A 25,675-nucleotide genomic window follows, 5' to 3' on the forward strand; every position below is an offset into this window, starting at 1 on the left:
AAATACTGCAAATGCAAAATTGAAGCAGACTTGGCAAATTAGCTTTAATTACTGAGATTTTTACATGTTATGTCAAATTAACTTTACATTTTTAGAAATTTTCCTTCTTAGCTTTGTTCTAAATGTTGTGGTCTGTTTTTCATGGTTAACATTGGGTTCTTTTGGGCTTCCTTCTGCCATCTCCTTCTTCTTGGTTTGCTTGTGAGTGATAGGCATTAAGAAGAAGTGATAGGAATTGAGCATCTTAGTGGGGGAGAAGGCTAGATAGATGTGACAGTTACAGGATAAGTAGAAATACGGCAATGGGATGAAAACTTGAGAACATCATTGTGTCAAGCAACTGTGTGTAAAGCCTCAGACTGAATGGAGTGACTGAGAGAGAGAACATATGCATAGGGAGATGAAGGCATCTCCATGCTTGATAAAGAGAGAGATGGCCAGAAATGCTGAGGAAGGAGGCCCAGTTTGCTGAGGGGAAAGCTAGAGTAGATTGTTCAAGATGCCAAGTGAAGTGAGCAGGAACAGGTGACCTTTACTTTTAGTATATGGGTGGTTGAGAATATCCAGAGAATGTCCAAAGAATTGAAATCTACTTGGAGTAGATGAATCAGGAAGTAGAAGTAGCAACTGTGGACAAGGCTTCCAAGAGCTCTTGATATGGAAGGAAGGGGTGAAAGGAAACTACCTGGAGCGGGCACTGTGTGTAGAGGGTGAGGTTTATAGCAGGTGCTACTTAAGTGTTGGCTTGCCAGTGTGACATTCTAGGGAAAGAGGTCAGGATGTATTGATTCAGAGGGAGGGGAACCTCAGGATCTGGCTGGGCTGGATGACTCTCAATATGAGCTGAGAGCCAGAGAGTTACCAGTACTTCCTGCAAGGTCAAGAGCAAGGATGGGCTGACAGGTAATGGACTGCCTAGGGAAGTAGCCTCAGGCTACACTGATTTTTATAGGGTTCATAGAATTTATGAACATTTCTAAAAGAGAACAGTATGAAAAATGGTGGAAATATGTGATATTCTACATTAGGCCTGACCTTGAATAATTTGATAGGTGTGAGCACAGTGAGCTGAAACCATGGTTGAGGAAGGAAACATTCCCTTCTCCAGTTCATGGTTTTTGGATGATATGTATCAAGAGCACATGTAGAGTATAGGTAGTGTGTGTAGAGGCTGCAGAAGGAATTGGCATGTGTTCACTTGCCTCATCGATGTTCTCCCTTTCCCTTTGACCGCCTTGCCTGTCTCATAGGTATATGGGATGAACGTACACATTCATTTTTACTTGAGTTTTCTTTCTTTCTTTCTTTCTTTCTTTCTTTCTTTCTTTCTTTCTTTCTTTCTTTTTCTCCTCCTCCTCCTCCTCTTCTTCTTCTTTCTTCTTCTTCTTCTTCTTCTTCTTCTTCTTCTTCTTCTTCTTCTTCTTCTTCTTCTTCTTCTGCTTCTGCTTCTGCTGCTTCTTTTCTTTTTTTTTTTTTTTTTTTTTTTTTTTTTTTTTTAAGTTCAGGCCTCACTATGAGCCTACGTTGGCCCAGACTCTCAATTCTATTGCTTTAGTCTTCCAAGTGCTAGGATTATATGCTTGTGTCATACTCTGACTACATGGGTTTTGTTTTGGTTTGTAATAATCCAACAGTTTGTTGGTGCTACTGCTATGCTGCCTGCATGGATATACAGACACTTTGCACAGCATCTCATTATCAGCACCTGAGCTCCCAGTCCTGGGGATTGGCTATGAAGTAGACATGAGCTAAAGCCAGTGTCAAGCCTGATTTTCACCAGTTGTCTGCCCTTGTATATGCTATGTGTGTTGGAATGAGAAAGTGAATTTGTTGCAGGATGAAGAGTGAATCTATTCTAGAGTTGTTGTTTGTGTTTGCTTGTTTGGGTTGGGGTTGGGGTGGGGCAGGAGAGAGTTCCCTTAATGAAGTGTTCTTGTTAGATCTTTCTTGTACCATTTCTTGGCCCTTGATTACTTATGATTATTTGTGCATTTTGGAAATGAGTACTGAAAAAAGGATGCTTAGATTTAGAATTGGCCATGGAAGAGTGGAGGAAGGCTGAGCTTCATGGAGTTTGGCAGATCCTGGTTGTAACTCTGGCTCTGGCACTGCTGGCTTGGTGGCCTTGAGTACTACCTCAACTTCTGTGTCTCTCCTTGCTCTGCAGTCAAGAGAGGACAACAGGGGAAGTACAGTCGATTTGTGATCATCTCTTAACTTCCCATGTCCTTGGGTGAGACGTGAGGAGGGAAATGGTTGTGGTTTGAACTGATTATCAGGCTGTCCCCTCAGTGACACATTACAGTGAAGACACACTAATTCATTGGACATATAGATGAAAATGGCCAGATATTTGTATTTTTTATAATAAAGAACTAGTAGAGGTTAAGGATTTTTTTTTTTCGAGACAGGGTTTCTCTGTAGGTTTGGAGACTGTCCTGGAACTCTTTTTGAAGACCAGGCTGTCCATGAACTCACAGAGATCCACCTGCCTCTGCCTCCCTAGTGCTGGGATTAAAGGTGTGTGCAACTACCACCCAGCTGAGGATAAGGAAATTTTAAGTTGTTATTATTCTTTTATCTTTCTCTAACTCTCCCTGTAGTGTTTATTTTTCCTCTGTTTCATAGATAATCTAGGTTAACAAAACTTCTAATGATGGTTGAATTTATCCCATTTAAAAATTTTTAGCAAATAATGGTGATTCCTCCGGTGATGTTATAGCTTGTTGTCAATGCTAGTTAGACCATATGCTGTAAGTTCTGAAGTTGATCAGGAAACCTTGCTTCTGCTGTCTATAATAGGATCCAGTACTTGGCAGTGTTTAGTGTGCTAGAGTGGGGAGTAGAAGAGAGGAAGTGGTTGATTATCAGTTGCTGTCACTGAGCAAGGTATGTGCCTGAGGTTCATGTGTTGAGCTGTGTCTAATTAAACGCTGAGTGGCAGTGCTGAGGAGTTACACTTTGATGAGAAATGTAACTCCAGAAAGGCCAGCTAGCTTTCTCCAGCACCCAAACCAAGTTAATGTCACAACCTAGTGCTAGGAGTATTACTTTCCCTTTTCCTTTTGGAAAAGGAAATTGATTGAAAGGCTCTCCTGCTTTTATGTCCAAAGGTTCCTCCATCCCATTCCCCCCTCAGCTAGCTTTGAGAATTTTGCATCATGTTCAAGTGCTATTGTGAATTTTGTTGATGATTTACAGGACTGTATACATGCTTGTGACATTGGCTCTGACAAATTCTCTAAACTGCAAGAAGTCATCTCCCCCTTCCCTCCCTCCCTCCCTCCCTCCCCTCCTCCCTCCCTCCTCCCTCCCTCCCTCCCACCATCACTTCATCCACCACCACTGCCCCTCTTATTTGAGAGGTTTTGCCTGGCCTAAAACTCACTATGTAGACCAAGGTGGCCTTAAGTTTACAAACATCTGCCTGCCTTTGTTGAGATTAAAGGAAAGTGCTACCACGTCATCCCTTTATTTCTTATACTTAGTAGAGTGATTTTCAGTCTTGACATCTTACTGCACCATGACATCCATCTGATTTTGTTCCTGCTGCCAACACTGCAGCATAATGGGAGGTGATTCCTAGGGACTTCTGCAGTCTCTACCCTCTCCTCTTACTCCACTAAGATTATATCTATTGATCTAATATCGAGTCAGTTTTATTACCACTAATATTTTATTGAGTATTTTTATTAAGACTAAACGCCAGCTTCTGTCTATAAATTTTAAATTCATATTTTCGAAAGTTCAAGGCCATTACCAGAAAGCAGTAAATTAATAATCTTCATATAATAGAATATATTGACCTAATAATAAAATTGACCCAATATTAGATCAAAGATTAGTAAACAGAAATTGACTTCTTTTTGTGATGATGGGCTGCAAGTGCCTTTGGGTTGTTCTCTGTAAAGCAGGTGGATAACCCGGAAGCCAGCAAAGGGATCTATGCTGGACATGAAGACAAAAGAATATACAGCAGTAAGATGGTAATGGAACCATAGAAGTGGATAAACCCAGGCAGGAAGTAGAGAGCTGTCAGAAGGAAAAATCCAGAGTCAATTGGCTGGGAAAGGAGGAAGTAGAAAAGTTTGACTTTGACAGAAGTGTGGAAAAGGCTGTAACCAGAGGGGAAATCTACTTCAAGGAGAGTGTGTTGATTTTTTTTTTTTTTTTTTTTTGAGACAAGGTTTCTCTGTGTAGCTTGTAGACCAGGCTGGCTCTGCTTCCTGAGTGCTGGGATTAAAGGGTGTGCCACCCCCACCTGGCAAGTGTGTTGATTTTTAAGATGAGGAAGAATTATAGCATGTAGTTAAGGATAGTTTGGCTTAATAGAAGCACAAGGTTTTGAGAAGGAACCCAGAATTGGAGTAGGAATGCCTTTTGTGCACATGGAGGTGAAGCTGGGTAAATTCCTGGTGATCGTTTACCCAGATCTCATGGGCTGAGGTTAAAGGGTGTCTCATCTAATGCTTTGTCTTTGAATTCTGCAACAAGCCCATGCTCAAAGTCATGTAGCACTTGGGTTTAGAAGATCACACATAGAGAAAGATGTTTGCCAATAGCCTGAAGCTGAGTAGCCACTGGATAGAGGGTTTTATATTCTTAGCAATATCAGCAGCACTAGCCATGCACTTTTGAATAGTATTTCCTCAACTAACTCATCTTACCATAATTGAAATCCTGGTTACAATTGGTCAAAAGTAAGAACAACAATAAAAACAATGTTAACTTTTTGTTGTTGTTGTTAAAAATCATGCATTTTGTTGGTTTCAGACACTTATCGTGGCTTGGATCCGAGCAAACCTCTGTGTGTACATTTCTCGGGAGCTTTGGGATGACTTTCTAGGTGTGCTGTCATCCCTCACAGAATGGGAGGAACTCATCACCGAGTGGTCCAACATCATGGACTCTTTGACAGCTGTGCTTGCAAGAACTGTGTATGGAGTTGAGATGACAAACCTACCTCTAGATAAATTAAGTGAACAAAAGGAGAAGAAACAACGTGGCAAAGGTATTTTTACTCATCCAGGATAGCAGTGGTGTGGGGTGAAAGGAGTGTTTATTTGTACATCTACACTGTTGATGCATTGTGTTTCATAATGAGCTGAACCAGCTGCACAGTGTTTTTAAATACTAGCCCTTAGATTATGTCTCCTATTTATTCCCTTAATGAAACTGGTGACTATGTAAAGAGAACGTGGAAGAAGAAAAATGAGAGAGAAGTACTGATAACAGGAGTAACATGGACTCCATCTTTATGATAGCTCTTTTACATAGATCTGTGTCACAGACAGAAAACACAAAATACAAAGACTTTATAGTAATTGACATCAAAGCCAGTCAAGTCCAGCCCAGATGCTACACTGCTAAGATTTGTGCTGCTGCCTCCTTAGAAATTATGGAGGAATTCCAAGTGCTTGAGATGGGAGCTATTTTGGCTTTATTGTACTTCTAGGTAAAGCTGTTTTCAGACCTAAGGAAGTAAAAGTAATAATTTTGAGTTGTAAAACAAAGGGAGTTTTTGTTGGAGATGACAGTTGGTGTCTCCTTGTCTTTACTACAGTTCCTAAGGACTGTGGTACTTGAGTTAACTTGTCTATTCCAGCCATTCAAATGCATATGGTACTTATTAAATGGAAAGGGAAATAGGACATAGTTGGAAGGAACTGCAGGTATGGTTAAATGCCAGAACACATGCTATGGAGCTCATTGGCTTGCTGGGGAAATAGGTAGAGATGACTTTGGATTTGACCTTGATGTTCTCAGGGTTTTATCAAACAATCATAAGATACAGAAGTTAAAAATAATGTTTCCTTGGGTGAGAAGGAACTCCTCTTGGTTCCAAGACCTAGACAGCATCTTTCCTTCAAAGCTTTGTCAAGCTACAGCAGATTATGTTTTAGTAATAACCTATAGATTATCACCCCAAAACTTAGTAGCTTAACATAGTAACTGTTTATTTAGACCATGATTTTGTGAGCTGGTAACTTGGGTTGCACACTCTGGTCAGTGCTAATTCTCATTTTCATTTGATTCACTCTGTGCTGTGACCACTTAGACTGCTCTGCTTGTAGACTCTGACTGACTGTCAGCCAGAGCAGTGATTGTGACTGGACTACATGTTTCATCATCCAGCAGGTTGGCACATGGTTGTTAATATAACATTACAGAAGTAAATTTTTCAGGTTTCACTTCTTTAGTTTTACCACCAAAGTGTGGTGAAGTCCAGAGTCAGTGAGAACAAAGGATATGGATACAGGGAGATGTGAACCAATTCTAGTGATGAGTTAACTATATACATGGGCTAGGAGTTGGCTTATGATGTATTCATTGCAGCCTGAGAATGGTTTGCCAAAGCCCCAGTTAGTACAACCAAGCAGCTAAAAGCCAAAGCAAAATGCTTATGTTCATAGCATTCCAATAGAATGGCTTAATCTCAGTTTAGATTTAGACTATACAGTGAAGTAACTTTCAAGCATAGCTTTAAAAACAGGTCTTTTTTTTTTTTTCTCTACAGTTGAAGCTGAACAGGAATCTTTAAAAAAAAAAAATACACACTAGTCTAGAGGTCCTTACTCTCTTCTGGTTCTTTCTTGCATGTCTATGTTTCTGTGTGAACCAGGGCCTGGGAATATCAAGATACTTCTGCAGGAGGCTGGCTACCTAAAACAGTGTTTCTCAGTCTAGAGGAGGGTTTTATCCTGATGAGGAAGAAAGAGCTGAGATAGAAGATGTGGCTTACTCTTTCAAAATAAGTGTGTTTCTTGCCCCCTGAAGGTGTTTAAACACACAAACACACGTACCCACGCATGTGTGCATACATACATTGTATCTTAAAGGTCTTTCTTCCTACCTGGTATATAAACACAGTCTTTCGAAGAGATAAATTATCATTGGGAAGTAAACAACTTCAAAAGTGCTGTTTTCCAGAGAGATACAACAAATTCTTTAAATAATGACCATGACAAACATCTTAATTTATTCTGCCTTATTCTAAAAGCTGATTTAAAATTTATTATACAGATATAGGCCTAAGCACTAAATTGTTGAAAACAAAAAATAAACACCAAGGAAACTTGATGTGAAAACATGGCCACAAGTTGTATCCATTGCCTACATTATTCCTGAGCAAAAAAAAAAAAAAAAAAAAAAATCTCCAAAATGTCTTACTCTTTTTTCTTCTGTATTTCTTTTGGGTCTTTGAAATAATTGACCAGAACACTATGAGAAAATAGAAGTCAAATCTCAGATCACACTGTTACATCATTTTGAAACTTTTCTAAAATAAGATTTTAAAATTATTTATAGATTTTCATCAACTTACACATTTGACCACATCTACATTACAGTTCATGGGTTTGTGTAGGATTTATAACTGGGTTAGAGTCTTCAGAAGCCAGTACCAGTTTAACATCGGTACTTTAAAGCTTTTGGCCTATAAGTAATGGCTTTTAAAATACCTTTGGACATTGTTCTTACACTGAGAAAGATTGGTTAATGTATACCTTGCATGTTGAAGTAAATACTGTGATGATACAATTTTCATTGAACTGCTGGAAATTAAAAATCCTTTGGTAGCAAGTATTTTGAGGTCATAGACATATCTTCCTAAATTGCAACATAAGGAAGTGTTGAATCTTCTGGTGCAGTGTTGTACATAGGCCATTTCTTGACTGCTGTTAATATGCAATTGTATGTTTGCCATTTGCTGAACAGCCTAGGCAGTAAAATGAGTAACAAATTCAGCTTTTAAATTATGTTTTTCATCTTACTCTTTATCAGGTTGTGTTCTAGATTCCCAAAAAGGGACCTCTGTTGGTAGATCCTTTTCTCTCAGCTGGCGTAGCCATCCAGATGTGACTGAGCCAATGAGATTCAGAAGTGCTACCACATCTGGAGCACCAGGAGTTGAGAAGGCAAGAAATATTGTTCGCCAAAAAGCAACTGGTAAATATTTGTTTAAATATCATCTAACAAATGTAATTGCTATTTAAACGAATTTATAGGAATAAAGGAATATTTTAAAGTTCTACTCAGAATTTAGATATTAGACCATTTATTAAATGAAATCTGTCAATATCTTTTAAACTTTCTGTTCTGGTTAATTCTCAAGTCACAGGTTTTATTATTTATTTCTAAAGTCTCTACTGTGAAAAGGAACATGATAAAGGCACCTTTAGCCTCAGTGATGTCATTGCTAGTCAGTGTTCCTTTTAGAGTTTTGTGATAACTGGTTCTAGCAAAGAAAAGGAGGTGACACGTGGTTTTAGGAATGAATGGAGACGTTCTCATTTTTTACTTCTTGAAAAACATTGAGCTTCCTGTGCCTATAGATGGTGCTTTTACAGCCTATTTGAATTAGCACTATTACTTGATTGAGAACCCATAGATGACCAGATAGCTTTGTTACATTTGACTATGGCAAGACACAAATCTTTAAAAAGGAAGCTTGTCTTTAGAATGAAGACAATAAGGTTCTCACCCATCTTTGGGCTCTGATTTAGAATTGAAACAGCCTTATCTCAGTTTCTTACAGTTTCTCTTATCAGCAGTACCATGCAATTAGAGTTGATAGTCCACAGCTTCAGAAAAGCATAAATAAGATCCTCAGGCCATAAAACAAATATTTGTTAGATTTAACATTTTTTGTTCATGTTTGTTAAAATCTTAATATAGATGGTTTAGCATTCTGTTGATGGTTCCAACTAAGGATATTGTTCCCTGCCTATAACTTCCACATTCTTTATGCCTTAGCATTTACTATAATTCTCTTTTTATTTGTCTGTACCACCTATTCTATTCAATTTATTTATTTATTTATATTTCTGTCTCCCCAAAAGAAACCCAGTTTCAAAAAACATTCAGCACTGAGGATGCCCACTGATTTCCTGTCTCAGTTCAACTCCTATGGTCTTCCCTACTGTCTTCCCTTTCAGTGGAAAAGATCACAAGTGTGTGGCAAAGGCACTATCCTTCCCAAGCTGTGCAAACTTATGCTGCCTTCGCCACCCTCGAATTCCAAGTATAAGCACTAATCCAGAAACACTGCATTTTATTCATACATGCTGATCAGTAGCAAATACATACCTGTTCCATGTGACACAACAAATCTTATTTTCTACCAGGTGTTTTAAACCAGCTATATAGTAGAAGCACCAGCATGCGTTAGAAAACACTCAGGAAAGGCAGGCTATGTTTAAAAATGCTCTCAAGTATTTGAAGGGCCATGTGACATTGAACAAACCTTTTTCAAAGGCTTTGTAAAGATACTTGTGGAATATGTACTTTAAAACTGTAAGGTTGGCTTTTATAGAATTAACTGTTTTATTCTTGAAAGGTAGTGAAGACTACCAATTACACAAGTCTATTATTATCTTTATGCTTTATATATACACATGTATGCATGCATATATATGCATTTCCTATTGTCTTTTATATCTTTTAAAATGCTAGATTTTGTGGATCAATTGTTATCTATTAATGGTCATTAAAGATTTTTGTATATCTTGTTTAATAAGACTGTTTGACAATATACATGGGTAATTTTACTTAGTTTTATTTTCCTACTTTTTAACTAAGCCCAGAATGTTTTCCGTGTAGTTTTGAGTGTGTAGAAGGAGTTTCCGTGAGTGCAGAAGTTCAGTGACACGGTTCTCATTGTTCTTCGGAGGAGTTAGTAGCAATTGCAGTAATTATTATGGGCTAGCCACTCAAAAGTAGCTTTGTTTCTTTAATCTCATTAAGAGCAGTTAAGATAATCATATAATAACTCACCACACAGATTTCAGTTAGCTAAAGAAGCTGTCACTGATGGTGATACCAGAGAAATCAGAGTGTAACAGAAGTGGCCTGGCATGGAAAGAGAACTCTGGCCCTGTGTGTCAATGATGGTGAAAAATTCAGATTTCTAAACTCTGAGAGTGATCAAAGTGTGTCTTAATTACCATATAAGACAGCCAGTATTTCCCTGTCTTCAAAATGCATGGTGATTCATTTTGGAAAAATGCAATATCATCTGATTTATAAAAGGAAAGCTCTTTAAACAGTACTCAAATAAAATGTTGGCCATATACTGAGATAAACAACCAAATATTTTACTCTTTGACATTTACATGGTTGTTGTCCTTTACATGTTCTCTTACACACATGAGTTATATAATCATCTCATTGCTGGAAATGCTGATAACAAGGGATAGGGGAAGAGGCAATAAAGTAAAAAGTTTGTTTCAGTTTTTGCAAATGTGTCACCATTGTGTATAGTTTTGTTGCACGTATAATTAGCAAAGGTACATACAATAACATGGCAAATAATCCTTTGCATTTGATTTTAAGTGTAGCACTGATTTTATTAACTTGAAGCATGTTCTCTTTCTGTGTTTGTTTTATTAAATGTTTAATTTAACCAACAATGTATGAAGAAATCAAAAGTTGATACTGAGAAACATTGACTTTACTAAATGTGAAGCATGACATAAAAAGATAGTTTTCATGGATATCTAATAAAATATCTGCTTCATATATTCACAAACTTCTGGGGCATTTAGTTCACTAAGTGGGTAGATTTTAAATACAGTCAGCTCTCAGTGATTCAATTTCTGAATTATTTATTACTTAATGGAAAATTTCTTGTCTTAGACCAGATTTTCTTTTTTTCACTGTGGTCTTTGTATGTGTATCCTATAGGAAGAGATAATAATGAACTAATAATGTAATAATGGGATGTGCTTGAGCAAGCAACCCAGACATCATTAAGATACACTCTGATATACAGCAGCAAAATGAAGGGTAATGCATGAAGCATTCCCAAATGAAACAAGTTCTTTGTGTGGAGTGACCATTCCAAGTCATCAGTGCTTGGCTGAAAGTTGGCTGTATTTAGAGACTGTGATTAAGTACTGTGATTTTCTGACTTCTTTTGAAGCTTAAGATGGCTTCCTTTAAATGTTTAAAGGAATTGCAGCACCATAAGAACTTAGAAGTGGTTAAAGGTCTCTCTGTGCTCTGATGTAATGTTACTTTATCTCTCCTGGAAGCTAAGCGAAGCCAGTCTATCAGCAACTGTGTCCACCTCTCTGAGCCTTTGCCTGCCACTAAAAGCGTCCCGCTCCTTCTCCATACCGTGAGCGCTCTCTTCCCTGGTCTCTCTTACTCTTCTTGTTCTCACAGGCTGTCAGGTACTGTAATGCTGTCTTGTGTGTCCATCCATGTCCCCAGGCTTCTCTCTCCTGCCCCAACTCCCCCAGTCACACTCAGGAAGCTGCCCAGTTCACTTGTATTAAATTTCAAAGAATATTGATTTTTTTTTTTTGTGTGTGTGTGTGTGTGTAGTTCATGTTTAGTAGCAACTGGGTAGTCAAAAATTCTATAATCCTCCTGGTTATCAGATTCATGATGATAATTGAGGTTTTAGTTAAAACACAACAAGAAAAAAGCTAAACAGTGCTAATTTCCAAAACATTTTTGTCCTTAGACTTCAGCGAGTTGAAACTGAATTTAGTTCATGTGTGTGTATGTGTTTTTTCTCATGATATTATAGTACCTAGCACAGTAAGGTAAATATAGTTAATAATAATCCATTGTATATCTTGACATATCCAGGGTAGGGTTCTTGAATGAACTTGTCAAATCAGTGGTGAGAGTGATAGATAGACTAGTTATCCTGGTCTGACATCACGTTGCCCACACTGTCCATGCATCAAGATGCCACACTGTGTACTATCACTGTGTATAATTACCCCATGCAAGTTATAAAGGGAGATATCCTAGTACCCGAAGCTAGTTTTCTCAGGATTTTCCTTAGGCACTTCTCAAAAGGAATTTACTTTCTGTAGTGAATCATTATATCTACCAAAAGATCTTTGTAGTCATTTTAAGTTAAACTAGATCTTCTTAATTAAGAGGGAATTTTTTTTGTATTCCTTTTACATTTTGAGTTCTGACACATAGATTAGGTTCTTTTTAAAATGTTGGAGATAACCTGATTACAATTTCTGTAGCACAAACGCTGTAGCGCTATTGTAGTTTGGCAAAGCAAAATCAAAGCGCAAGTAAAATACCATGAGGGAAGAGTTAGTGTTAATTGAGAGTGGGGGAGATAATGTTGCTTAGAAAACTCTTTAGTGAACACAGAATGGTAAAACAGTGAGAATGGCATTGGAAAGGGCACCACCAGTTAAGTTCCTGTTTGAATAGTAAATGCAAGATTAGATTTTCCAGAAAATGTTACTTCTTAGAAGTAATTAATGAGATCTTTAAAAGAATTTGCTATATATTTGGCTTATTGACACCAAAAAGAAATCTTTTAATGTGAAAAGTTTTATTTCACAGTCTATTTTATTTCCATACTGTTTTGCCTAGGTTTTCTCACTAGTTTTTCTGGAGTATATTCTCAGAAAAGTTCCTTCCTATTCGTAGCTTCATTTTTCAAAGTTTTGTTCTTATTCAGGGCTATATTTTGACTTACTCAAATTCTTGTTCCTTATGTGTGTGTACATGGCTCCAGCAGAAGTTGAGTGATTTTCTGCCATAACTGTCAACCAAGGATGATTTGGCAACATCTGGAGACATTTTTGGTTGTCACAGTAAGATGGTGCTATTGGCATTTAGTGGGTAGAAGACAGATGCTGCTAAATACTTTGCTGAGACCAGCCCACACCAGAAGATGGCCAAGCCTCAGATACCAGTCATGCAAATACAGCAAAGTCTGTAGCACTGTAAAGTGGAGCAGGCTGGACTACGTCCACATTTCCCTGTCTATGCCATCTTCACTCCTGGTTTTGTAGCAGGGTGACTCTGAGGACAAACTGCTGCTGCCATTTCATCTGACAGCTACAGTAAGGAGTGCCTTCTCAGTCTGACTCCAGTTGTCCTTTACTAGTTAGAATGATACCGTTGTCCTTTGTGACTGTCCTTTCAGTAGACTAGGCCAAGGGAAGTGTCTACCAGCTTTAGGAATATGTATTCTTCCTGGTTGGCAATTTGCAGCATTGAGGTTGGGTTCTAATCTACATCTGAGTGGATGGGTATTTCCTGCTAAACCAGCTAAATGTCAAGCAGGCTCCTTAAATTTTCCTTTCTGGCCACAAGTTGAGGTATTTTGTTTTGTTTTGTTTTGTTTTGTTTTTTGCTTTGCCTTTTGTTTTACTGTTTCAGTGGTTGCTAATTTTGTTTTTATTGATGGTAGTAGTCCCTGTTTTGGTCTCTAAACTGAGTGAGTTGTCAACCCACCAAAATTGTAATAATAGAAGCAGTGGCAGCACATTTGGAGGTGCAAGAAGCAACGGTATTTGAATTTGGGGAAAGTCAAATCCACATGCTTCCGTTAATCTGAGTAGCTGCACTAAGAAAAAACATTTACCTGGGAGGTAGGCATGCCAGATGGGGAGTCCCTGTCTCTTTCATGAGAACAATCCCTCTCAGCTGTCTTACAATGTTGACTGATTTCTTTGTTGGGACAATTATCAGTGTGTAGCACTTTCATACTATGCAAGGGTAGATTTTTCTTTTTCTTTTGGGAGTATTGTAATGGTTATTATAACTAGCAGATTGACTGTCTTCCCTTATCTTACCTCATGGGGCTTAAGGGCAGGCCTTCCTTAGCTGCTTCTGTGTCTTGTTCATATGCTCCATGGAAGTGTTTCTTGTTAGGACCAGGACTAACTTACTTGTAAGCTTGACTTTGTGAACATCTAAGGTGTGAAGTGTATAACAGCTCCTGAGCTTTTAGAAGGTCAAGGTGGCATCATGATTGTATTTTTAAAACTAGGGCTTGACATTCTAATTTTGCTTGTGCAGCCTTGTATGGGGGAAAAATGGAACATAGTGTTTTGCTTATTGGAGACAGAGCCTTGCTACATTTAATAAGATGGAATAAGGAAGTCTGCAATTAAAGAGTGAGTAAAAAGTAGACAGACATCTGGAGAAAATAGAAGTTAACTAAAGAGCTTACACATTTAGTTCAGTCATGCTGACTCTTTGTGGGGGTAAGAGAAATGAATCCTTATGATCATTTTGCTGATGTTTTAAATGGAGCTTTCATAATCATTGGGTTAGTAATAGTGTTGAGTAACTACACCCTCAAGAGACAGGGAAGTTAATGCTTTTAAATCGGATGTTATTGGACTTCACAGAGGATAAATGAATATGGGGCAGAATTCAACTCTTCAAAGTGATTCAAAAAGAAATTGTGTGGCATTCAAAGCAGGATGCATCAAATCTGAGATTTATTGCACATTTGTTATATAACTCAGATGTTCCTCTTCTGACTGACAGGCAATCCTGTGTCTTTACATTTTATATCAGTGTTAAAATCCTTTTCATTAGTTACAAAAGAGCAACTCAACAGGACACAGTAGAATGAGAGCAACCTTAGCCCAATATGCTTCCTTCAACAACAACATGCCAGCAGAGGGAGCCCAAGAACCATTAGGAAGGAAAGGGTGTTCAGGTGTCATTCTCTTATCCATTTGTATAGAGCTCTTGTTGAATACTGATAATGTGGCACACACAAAAGTTCATGAAATGTACACCTTCAAATCGGCAATTTGGATTTATATTATGACATAAGAACAATAGAAAATTCTTTTTTATGCATTTTCTCAATTGGTAGTCAATTCCAAGAGTAGATCCTAACAGAACAAGAAGATATGAGGTTGTCTTCTTCCTTCTACTCTAGTTTCCCATTCTTCATCCCTGTCATTTCCATTTCTTTCTACAGGCTTGGATTTTGTCCATCTGAGAAGTCCCTCTTAACAGTTTTGCAAAAACAAAGCCTTAAAAGATGTATTAGGCCCGCCTGCTGGGAAGGCAGACAGCTGGTGGTAGCAGGCTCCTCATCCTCCGTCTGAGTCTGCTGTGTTGAGGACCAGTGGGGACACTTTAATTTGGAACCCATGGTGCTGTGGCTGTGTTGCATCCCGCCAGATGGCGATGTTCTTTATCTTTAGAAAGACATTGCCAGGGTTGGCTCAGCTCTTATTTACTTCTGCTCAGAACCCAGAAACTGGCATCCACCAGTTCTTGGCACCAGGCTTCAGAGGAAAAAAAAAAAAAAACCCTCTTCCCTCTGTCCACAAAAATGGGCACTGGCCAGTTATTTTTCAGATAGTTAGGAAGCTCTTGGGCTCCCTCTACTGATACAGGAGTGACAAATACAGTATCTTCATTTCGCCATCTTGTAAAATTAGAATAAGAAGGTAACTGGAAGGAAGGGCTTGTCCCATAGTCTCGAGGGGCTTGCTACTAAACAGCATAGTCTTTACTTTTGGATGTAAGTATACTAAAAATGTGCACATGTAAAAATGTGCACATGTGCCTTGTGTGTTCCCTATGGTAAAATGAACAGTTCTTGCTGCTCCAGAGAAGCACTAGGCAGAGATGACCTGGGAAAGAGGAAAAAAATCTTCTGTCTGTGCTCAGGTTCCTATTAGCATCCATCTTTAAACTGTGGTCTAAGACAGTGGAACTTCGATTCATAGTTAAGACTCACCCAAATCTCATAGTTTTGAGCCTTGTAATTGTGCTAGTATAGTAGGAAATGTAATTTTCATTTAGGTAGAGAAAAGCAAAACAGCAACCCTCTGTGGAAGTCCCATGTATTAAACTCGTAGTCATTCTGGGTACACACATCTCCTTAGCTGGAGTGAGCTTTTACTGGGTTTATGTGCAGATGGGAGGACTTCATTGGCAGTGAATCTCCATTCCAGGTGAGGAGCCAGTGACATAGCTAGTTTAGATGTTATAGGCTGAGTTTTGAGAACTGTCTTTTTAAAAGTAGTATAACTTTCACTGATTAGATTTTTTATTTTTGGAAAATATGGTGACATGCATATGGAGATATGAAGTTTTATGACAACATCAGTGAGTTTGGAGTCTAGTGTGGAATTACCAGTGGCATTGCATGCAGAATGCAAAGCAAGATCTCTAGCTGTATGTGCTTGGAGTAGCATGGGGACAGGGCTGGAGATTAGCAGAGGGGAGTGAAGAACAGAAGGAAGAGAGCCCAGGAGCCAAGAGGATCAGTATTGCTGAGACCAAGGAGAGTGGTAGCTCTTGCATGATGATTGGGATCGACCTTGTGTTGTAGGGCTGAGACAGGCCAGGGGGACTGATGGCAGACACAGTTACACCTTCATTTTAGAGGAGCCTCGCTGGTAGCCATGTAGGGAATTGCAAAAAGGAGGAGACAGTAACTACATAGTAGGCTGTTCTGATGACCTAGGCAAAAGATGATGTAATCCTGAGACTACATGTCTAGAGGGAGGGGGTGGGGTGCTGTGACTGGTCCTAAAAGATTAAAATGAACTGCGCACTTTAGAAATAAGCTAGGAGAGAGTCCATTCTCTAGGGGAATAGAGGATGTAAATATTAGCAAAATTATCTGGTTTTGAGCGCTCAATCATCTTTGCTTTTCAATTTTATTCCATGTGGATCATTTTTGTGCTTAGTGACTAGTTCAGCATTTTATTGTGCAGTTGTGCATTACCTATTAGAAGGGGAAGTACAGTTAGAATTCTTGTTTCCTTTCATCTTTAGTTTTTTAATGTTGGGGGATACCACCTGTGCTCTCCTCAAATATTATGTATCTGTCAATGCATATCCTACATGGTTGAGTCTTTCCTTCCTGCTAGGAAATTTCAAAGGATTCAGGGTTACTGACCATTATTGTGGTTTTCTTCCCTGGCCTCTTTCCTTCATCTGGGAAACAAAAGGCTAATTGGAACTTAAGAAAAAATGTATTGTGGAGTGGAATGTTAGTGTTAATAAACATAGGAAGCTTGATGGCATGCATGCAGATTATCTACTGCAGTCTGCTTTCTAAAAAAAGAAAAATCTGAAGCTTAATGTTTTAAATCAGTTAAGTATGAGATGTTTTTTAAAAGTCTACAGCTACAGTCCTGTGTGTTTTGTGTTAATGCTTTCAGAAGTGGAGGAACTCCAGCAGGCGGAGAGCACACTTGCAGCTGACTCTGAGTATCTTGTGGTGGGACAGCAGCAGGTCCCCCGCAGCAGCAGCACCTCTGACATCACTGAGCCTTTCTGCTCAGATTCTTCTCAAGGTATGAGGAATCTTCAGTTGTTTGTTTGTTTGACTGGAACTCAGTTTGTTGACTAAGCTGGCCTCGAACTTGAAAATTTCCTCCTGCCTCTGGCTCCTAGGTACAAGGATTAATTAATTACCCTGGGGCTGGCTAAGTCCTGAGTTATTAGTACAAAGCCATAGACTTGGGCTTGAGATGGGGGTAAGCTGCAGGCAGTGTTGCTTATTACATTTATTCTAAATACCTATTTCAAAGAAAGGGGTGTTGCATGTTGTAGTATGTGTTGTTAGTATGAATGTGTATATGTGCATATGTCTGGAGGCCAGAGGTTGACCTGAATTCTTTCCTTGATGGCCCTCAACCCATTTTTATTTATTTATTTATTTATTTTGAAACAGATCTTTTTGCTGATCTGAAAGCTTACCCATAAGCTCTAAGGAGCTTCTTGTCTCCCTCTGCTCTGCCCCAGGTTACAGCCCCATGCTGCCTCAACCAGCTTTTTACATGGCCTCTGGGGATCTGAACTCAGGTCCTTATGCTTGCACAGCAGGCACTTTACCATTGAGCCATCTCCCCAGCCCAGGTATTTACTTTTTAATTTGACTGTAAAAATGTGACTTCTGCAAGTGAACCTTTTTTGCTATTTAGTATGTTTATCTAATACATACACATCTATACTCCTACAGTTTGGCATGACTGGGAACTAGAGAGGAGTCTCAAGTGACTGGTGTAGGAGGGTCAGAGAGTTCCCAAAGTGAAGAAGATAACTCAGAAGGCAGTAGAAACATGAGAAGCAGTGAGGGTCAGGCTGTGGGAAGAGCTGGAGTGCTGAAATGGGAATATAAGCTGACCAGCTGTGTGTGAATGTTTATTCACAGCCTGCAGACTTAGTACTGTGGTTGAAAAGAACCTTCCCCAGCACACTTTGGGTTTGTCTAGTTTTCAGCAGCAACCAGTGTGGAAGGTGAGGAGGGAATCAGTTGTTACTGAAGCTGCAGAGAGTAGTGTATCTTAGTGGAAAAGCATGCTTCAGTGTGTACAGTGTCAGTAATACTGGCTTTAGTTCATCAATCAGTCAGAAAACAACCTGCTTTGTTGGTCAACAGGTTATCCTGTGTCTTCTAATATTGGGGTTAGCAAATGAGGAGGGAAAATTTTCCTTAGAAACACCCTTGAAATAAGAAGTTATTACAAAAATAAAGATGAGAAAATATATTATCTGAACATTTTCTATTCTTTAAAGCTTTTGTGTTGTTTATTAGGGATAGGGGCATATACTTTGTGGTAGACTAGCATACAGGAGGCCCTGGGTTTAATCCTTAGGACTATCAGAAGAAACAAAGGAAGGAAAAAAATCCCTTAAATATTTGGGAGAATCCACCAGTTGCTTGGGGTTTTCCTGTAAGAAAGTTTTCAAATACTCTTGAATTTTTGACAAACTTCACTTGAGGGAAGAAAAGCTCCAGTGATCTAGCGCACAGTGCAGTGTGCTTCCTTCCTGGAGAGCAAAGAGATCGTTGCTTGTTTAAGACAGGGTCTCCATGCCCAGGTTGGCCTGGAACTTGCAGTCCACTCCCTAGTCTCTGGGAGCTGGCTTACTGGCCCACACTGCTACGCCCAGCCCAGAGGATATTTTTAAGTACTCTGCCCATGTGAGTGTGTGTGGTTAGTACATATGCTGACTATGATGGTTTATGTATGCAAATTTCAAAACAGCATGCTATATAAGATAAACATGCATTATTTGCCAAGCAAAAAATTTAAATTAAAGGACTATAATACTACTTTGACTTTTGTAGCTTGGTTTTGATTTTTCTCTAGAAACTGGTTTGTTAATTTCTTTCAAATTTATTGGCTCCAGATTATTCTTCAGATGCTCCTATGATCTTTTCTTTTCATCTTTGTAGGCTCTGTAGTGGTATCCCATTTTAAATCATTGAAACTTTCTGTTTTTTTGTGCTGGTCTGTATATTCAGGCAATACAGAGCCATCCTGTTGTTTCTTTCCTGTTGCTTCCCAGGCCAACCCAGGCAGACCTTTGTTGTTAGATACTGTCCCCAAACCCACCTCCCCCGAGTGATGTGTTGTATGCCCCTGTAAGCATCTTACACTAAGTGAGCCTATGAGCCACAGTGAACAGTGTTCCATTTGCTCCAGCTGAAGCTATCTGTGGGCTATAGGTCAGGTGTCTGTGTAGAATGGACTTGTAGATGCTGCCATTGCAGACCCATAATTCATGTATGTATCCTATGACATCTGGATACAATCGTTTATCTGACTTGTTCTGCCTCTGCCAGTCTGCCTGTCTACTTGTCTGTCTTCTTTTTTTACCTTCTAAAACATTTATTGTATCATTTACCCCTATCTGTAGGTCAAAAGGTAGAAAATTCACAGAATTTGAGCTCTTCAGAATCCAAGTCTGTTCAAGAGAGTAAAGGACATGTGAAGCGGGAACATGAAGGAATAACAGTAAGATTTCCAAGAGAACATCTCTCTGTTGTTATAACCAGACATAAATTACACCATGATAATGAATTTATTGATGATAGTTTTAATTTTTATTCATTTAGATTGATTATAGGTCCAAATAATCTTGACATTACTTAAGGCTGTATTTGCTTTCTATGTAAAATACAAAAATGGGGTTGGGGAAGTTGACATGAAGTGGAATTTACTGGCTGGTCTCGTGTTGTTCAGTACACTTTGAGGAGGTGTACTTGCCTGTAAAACCTTCAATTCAGATTCCCTACTTGACACAAAAGATCTGGTGTGGTTTTGTTTTATTTTGTAAGGAAGGCATTTATTTAAAAAAACAAATATAAAACATAAAGAAGAAATGGCCTATAACTCATTCCTTCAGATAACCTCTAATTGTGTTTTAAAACCTAGTGTATATTTATAGAAAACATAGACATAGAAGAGAAGGATCCTTCCCTGCCCCCATGTCTTTGGAAGATAGCAGAGTTGAGTCCCTGTGTCTTTGTGTTTAAGAAAGACACATGTGGATCTGGTTGCCCATTCCTGCCAAGCACCAGAACACTTCTGGTTCTTTTGCTTTCACCCGTGTTTTGTTTTGTTTTAAATCCCATCCTTTTGCCTCCCTTTATAGTGTTATGGTATTGGCTATGTTATTCTATTATTCACATATATGTAGCTCCAAACAATATATTACTTAGTTTTTAGAGTTTCTAAAATATTCTGTAGGTACTGTTGTTTTGTTCACTCAGTTGTATGTTTGTTGAGTATCCAAATGGTGTTATGTAGTAGTTAATTCATTTGAGTTTCTCTGCTGTCTGATACTCCACCATGAATATATCACTTATTTTTCCATTCTTCTGTTGATAGGCATTTAGATTTTTTCTAGTATTTTAGTTTTCTGAAAAATGTAGTCTTGTACTTCCTTAGACTTTCCTCAAGATCTCCATGTTCAAATGTTTCTTTGTGTGACTGTCTAGCAATAGAATTAATAAATTATACAATCAAAGAATGTTCTTCTCTGAAAGATAATGCTCATTCTCAAATGCTTGTAACTCCTTTGTCATCAGCAATATAAAGAGTTCTCACCAGCACTTTGTGTTGTCAGACTTTTGAAATTTTTGCAGGTCAGCTGCACAGAAATGGGGTATCTTATTCAAATTTTTTAGACGACTAATAAGGTTTAAAGTTTTCATGTTGATTGGTTGTTTATAGTTTATCTGTGAAATGCCAGTTGATAGCTTTTGTCATTTACTTTTTTTTTTCCTTTTATTTGTATTAGTCCTTTGTATAGTCTGAATAGTGACTGGTACTGATTTTATTTTGATTATGTTTGTAGTAGACATCTTCCCTGTGTGTGACTGCTTTTCATTCTGGTGTCTTTGGTAAATACAAATCCTCCTTTCTTATCTTCTCCATTATGGTAGAATTTTGTGGAATTAAAACATTGTAACTGCAAAAGGATAAAGTATTCCCTTATTTTTATTCTATAAAATGCTTCACTTGTGCTCCACACTTTCAAGTCATTTATTCACCTGGAAATGTCTCTTGATTATGCAGGAGGTGATCTAGCCCCTCCCCCAACTGTTTGCTCAAGGTCTCATTTATTGGATCTGTTTCTTTTATTGATCTGAAAGGCCATATCTCTGTCATAATTGCTGTTTTCTGGAGATGTCGACTTGATTCTGTTCCTTAGGTGTTTCGTCTCTGAACAGGACCACAACATCTTAATGACCATAGTTCTGCTTCCTTCTCCTCTCCTAACAGAAGTTAGTTTTCTAGTAAGCCCTCCCACCCCCTGCCCCTTGGTGCTGTTGAGTTGTTTTCGCTCCATCCTGTCTAGTTGTTTCTTGCTCGTCTTTTTCCTTGTCTTTAAGTTTGAATACAGAGCATCCAGGTACAGACTTCAAATGGTGTATGCATTTGTCCATTCTGGTATATGCTACGTCTGTGTATCTGTGGATGCTATTCTGGAGAAATAATAATTGTAATAATTCCTTCAAATAGTCACATTTCAATTTAATCTTCTCTTTTGTTCCAGAATTCTAGATAGAAATATACTAGACTTTCTTATCCTACACTCCATGTCTCCTAAGTCCTTTGATATTATCCATTCTCCTTGGCCCTATGGATGCATTCTGAGCTGTTTCATCGATAAAAGTATTCTTTGTCTTTTATCAGTTCAGTCAATCTGACATTAGGACATAGCCTCAGAGGTACTTCCTGTGAGCTCCAGAATGCAAGCAGAGTCTCCTATGGATCCAGTTTTGTACGTGGAGGGGTTTGGACTCACTTAGTTCTGTTGAGGTGGTATTTTGTTTTGTTTGTTTTTTACCTCACAAGTGTATTTTTGCTTCTAAGTTCAAATGTATTCTTCTAAGCAGATTTTGTAACTTCTAATAATCTCTTGTTGTTTGGTCATTTTTATTATTATCTTTTATGCCTTTAAAATGCTCAAAAATTATAATTCCATATTTTCTATCTGATTTGCTGCGATCCTCTGAGTTCTAAGTCTGTCTGGAGTTTTTCTGGCAGTCTTGTGATGGTTTGTTCCTGAGTTGTTTGCTGATCTATGTGAGTTACCCTTCATGGCTAATTGAATCTGTGGGAACCCGGAGTGTTTATCTGATAAGGACTCTTCAGGACAGCATTTGTATTTTCATCTTTAAGGAGTCAGGAAGTAATGCTGTGATCCTGCCTCCTAGTCCTTTTTTGTCATTAGCAACGATAGCACTGGCTTTACCCTTACAATAGGTCATTAGATTTCATATATGAGGACAGCATGTGGATTCTGAAGGTTTGCTTCCTGTGAGCCCCGGTGTGCAAGTGAAGTATGATGAGTTCTACATTTGGAGGGTATCTTGTCTCTTCAGCATATTAAGCAAGAACTGTGTAGCTAAGGAAGTATCATGAGCCAATTTTATTTGTGTCATTTGGTATAAATCACTGTTTATTAAAGCCCATACAGCTCATATAGCATGAGTTTTGTAAATACTTTTATTCATGACTTGCTTTTTCATAGTCTGATAGCTATAATTATACATTTTCTCCTATTTTATTTAATTGCTTTAAATGCTCCAGGGCTTTGGGGTGTGTGTTACATCCTGAAGCTTGACTCTTTATCTCATTCCTGGTTTTCTTCTCTGTCCTGTCATTGTAGGGTTTTTTGTTTTGTTGTGTTTTGTTTTACTATTCAGCCCAAAGACATCAGAAATTCTCAAGATGTGTTCTTTCTTTCCACTTTTCTCTGCATCTTCATTAGTCACTGTTATTTTCATTGTTCTGTGACTTAACCTTCTTTTGCTCACACACACTTGGGGAAAGCTCTAGTCCCACACTGCAGCACTCTTACCACCCCCCCCCTTCTCCTCCTCATTTGCTACCCTGGCAGTTTCATTAGCAGTTCTCTCTTCACCAACACCCACCAAATGCACAAGTACTGGGATTGTCCTTCTGGTTATGGTTTAAGGACACTTAGCTACTGTCCATAATATTCAGTTGTTCATGTTGTCAGTATTAGGTCCAAAGTTCTAAACCTCATGTTAAGGGCTCCCTGGCCACTGCCTCTTTTACAAAATCTGCATTTTCCCTCTCTTTCCTTCTCCTCCTGGCTGTTCTGCATGGCCTGCTACAATCAGCTCCCTTTCCTGCACATAGAACTCACTGATTACCAGTCCTTGCTTCCTGCTTTGGTTTCCTCCTGCCTCCTTTACCTCTTCATATCTATTGCATTCTTGAACTACTCTCCTGTAACTGTCAGACGATTAAGGTAACACTTTATTTTACATACCTTTCATAGAAAGTTTATTTGCATATCTTACTTATATACATTATTGTTTTATTTTGTATAGTTTGTGTATGTTTTGTCTCTCCAAGCTAATTACAAGTTGCTAGAAGATGCAGGTTGCCTCCTGATTTTTTTTTTTAATCCTTTGTGTTTAACATAAGGTCCAGTGTTTACAAGTGCTTAGAAAATTTTGTAGTATATTAACTAGAAAGATTCTGAGTAGCCCTTTTGAAGTCTGGGTAGAGTATGTACTTTTCCTGCCTAAACATTCACAGGGTGCTCAGGCCTCCTGCGGAATTGTGGGACCATGTGTGCACTTAACTAGAGAAGCAAATAGAACTTCAAAATAAACCACTTGGACATGATTTGGCATCCCTTCTTATTATATCCATTCAGCTGTGTCAGTTGACGAAGTAGAGAATATGAATTGGAGTTTCAGATCTTCAGAAACATATAACTTAATTATACTAGCTTGTGAACACATCCTTCAAAAGGAAAACTTCATTCACTGTTTTGTTACTATTATTGCTTCTTTTATTTAAAAATAGTCTTGTAACTTAAGAGTTTGGTAAAACTTTCAACTTCCCGGTAATGAAAGCAGCATTTCTTTTTTGTCTGAAGATCTTGGTTCGAAGGAGCAGCAGTCCTGCTGAGTTGGATCTGAAGGATGATTTACAGCAGACACAAGGAAGATGCAGGGAGAGACAGAAGAGTAAGTTCCAGGAATCGGGGTCTGTGCATGCCAAGTGCAGAAGTAGTTTCTTCTTTTCTAAGTGAAGTGGTTATCTTGTCAGTAGGAAAGCGGTGGTTGTGGAGAATATTTTTCATACAGGAACTTAGAAATCATGTAGTTAATCCAGTTCATAAAACAGTTTTAGTCAGTTATCTATACCCAAGAGGCCTGTCTCTTGACCTTGTGGGCCTTTTTGCAGGCGAGAGGAACAGAGGAACTTAGGGGAGCAGATAGATCCATAAGAAAAAAGCTACCTTCCCACAAAGTACCCACAAGGAAGAAACACAAAGCTTCAGAGGTACATTGAAGTCAATGGTCAAGTGTGTGAAAATAAAATCTCACTGGAATACCAGACATTATCATATGCTGTGAAGTCTGGGCCCTGTGCCCTGTTCTCTTGTGCTTAGAGGCCAGGTCTCCTTCTTGTCAGTGTGGCAGAGTGGCAGCCCTTGTACCCCCTTTCCCCCCCACACACACCTTCCCAGGGCTGGCCCTTGATGGTGTGTGACGCAGCTCTTTCCACCTAGTGCCTTGCCTCTCTGTTGCCTATAGCTCTGTGGAGAGTGTGCTGAGAGACCCAGAAGATGGACCATCTGCTTAGTAAGACAACTTTCAGTTCTTTTCAAGTAGATAGAGGACAACAGTAGAGACAGCTCACCTGAGGGGCTATCAGCATTGTTTGTAGATAGAACTGTCTAGGCAAGCAGTTCTGCTTGTTTTGTACTCAAATAAATAACTACACAAGTCTTAAAATCTCTGCATAATTACATTGTGATAATTTAAACCTTCTAGTGTTTAAAGGAGAAAATTTCCAGTGTTGCAAATCTGTAGTAGTAGGACACTTCATTCCTCAGCATGAGGGTTTATGTCTAAACGTTGGACTTGCAGTAGCAGAGTGAAATCGCAATGCTGTGAAATGCGTTACCACCATATTCCTCTGTTTCTCTATCTGTTCATGTTATGGGTGGATCTTAATGGGAACTAGGACTTGGTGTAACTTTGGGGCACAAGGGATAACTGAATAAAGGCTTCATTATGAAGCCTTTTAATGCCCTGTACTTGGAAGATTTATTTTTGTTAAGCAAGTGTCAATTGGGGACATTTCTGAACCCCAGTCAAGTTCTTCAGGTTCTGCCCAATCCCCTGAGCAAATCTGGTCAAACTGTACAAGTGTTGTTACTTCATTTTTAACCTTATCTTCATCTAGCTGCAGTCTCAAACTTTGGTTTCTCTGTGTGTCAGGTGAAAGTACTGGTAGTGACACAGCTGTGGGCTCCAGCAACGAGACAGAGCTACCCATGAGCCAGTGGCAGACCTGTGATGAGGACCCAGAACTCAGCACTCCCACAGATGCTGTGCCTGACTCTGATGCCCGCCATTGGTTACAACTGAGTCCTACTGATGCTTCAAACCTAACAGGTAATTATGTGTGAGAAGGATTACTGCTGCAAACAGGAGATCCCAGCATTCCCTGACTTGGACACTTGAACCCCTTAGCACAGTGCAATGGAGATGCCACTTTCAACCACACTGGAGTTGCAGTTCCAATCACCTGCTCACAATTGCTTATAAATTCTTATAGTCTTGGATGGAATGAGTTTTGAAATTAGGCAGATGTGGGAGGAAGCCTACCATGCTTAT

General features: G+C 38.9%; 1 protein-coding gene across 5 annotated transcripts in view; it reads left to right on the forward strand.

The window, feature by feature from the left end:
* Window positions 1–25,675, forward strand: part of Ralgapa2 (Ral GTPase activating protein catalytic subunit alpha 2) — a 281,098-nt gene that overhangs the window by 91,630 nt on the left and 163,793 nt on the right. For 4 of the 5 annotated variants that reach the window (XM_027421594.2, XM_035446793.1, XM_035446791.1 and 1 more), the window contains exons 15-20: window positions 4,774–5,011; window positions 7,783–7,947; window positions 16,923–17,057; window positions 19,411–19,508; window positions 23,923–24,013; window positions 25,277–25,453. In XM_027421594.2, coding sequence (XP_027277395.1) covers window positions 4,774–5,011; window positions 7,783–7,947; window positions 16,923–17,057; window positions 19,411–19,508; window positions 23,923–24,013; window positions 25,277–25,453 — 904 coding nt within the window. Of the gene's footprint in view, window positions 1–4,773; window positions 5,012–7,782; window positions 7,948–16,922; window positions 17,058–17,508; window positions 17,623–19,410; window positions 19,509–23,922; window positions 24,014–25,276; window positions 25,454–25,675 lie in introns of all 5 variants that reach the window. The other variant, XM_035446794.1, reaches the window with a different exon arrangement.

Source organism: Cricetulus griseus, chromosome 6, assembly GCF_003668045.3.
Source record: "Cricetulus griseus strain 17A/GY chromosome 6, alternate assembly CriGri-PICRH-1.0, whole genome shotgun sequence".
NCBI classification, from domain to species: domain Eukaryota; kingdom Metazoa; phylum Chordata; class Mammalia; order Rodentia; family Cricetidae; genus Cricetulus; species Cricetulus griseus.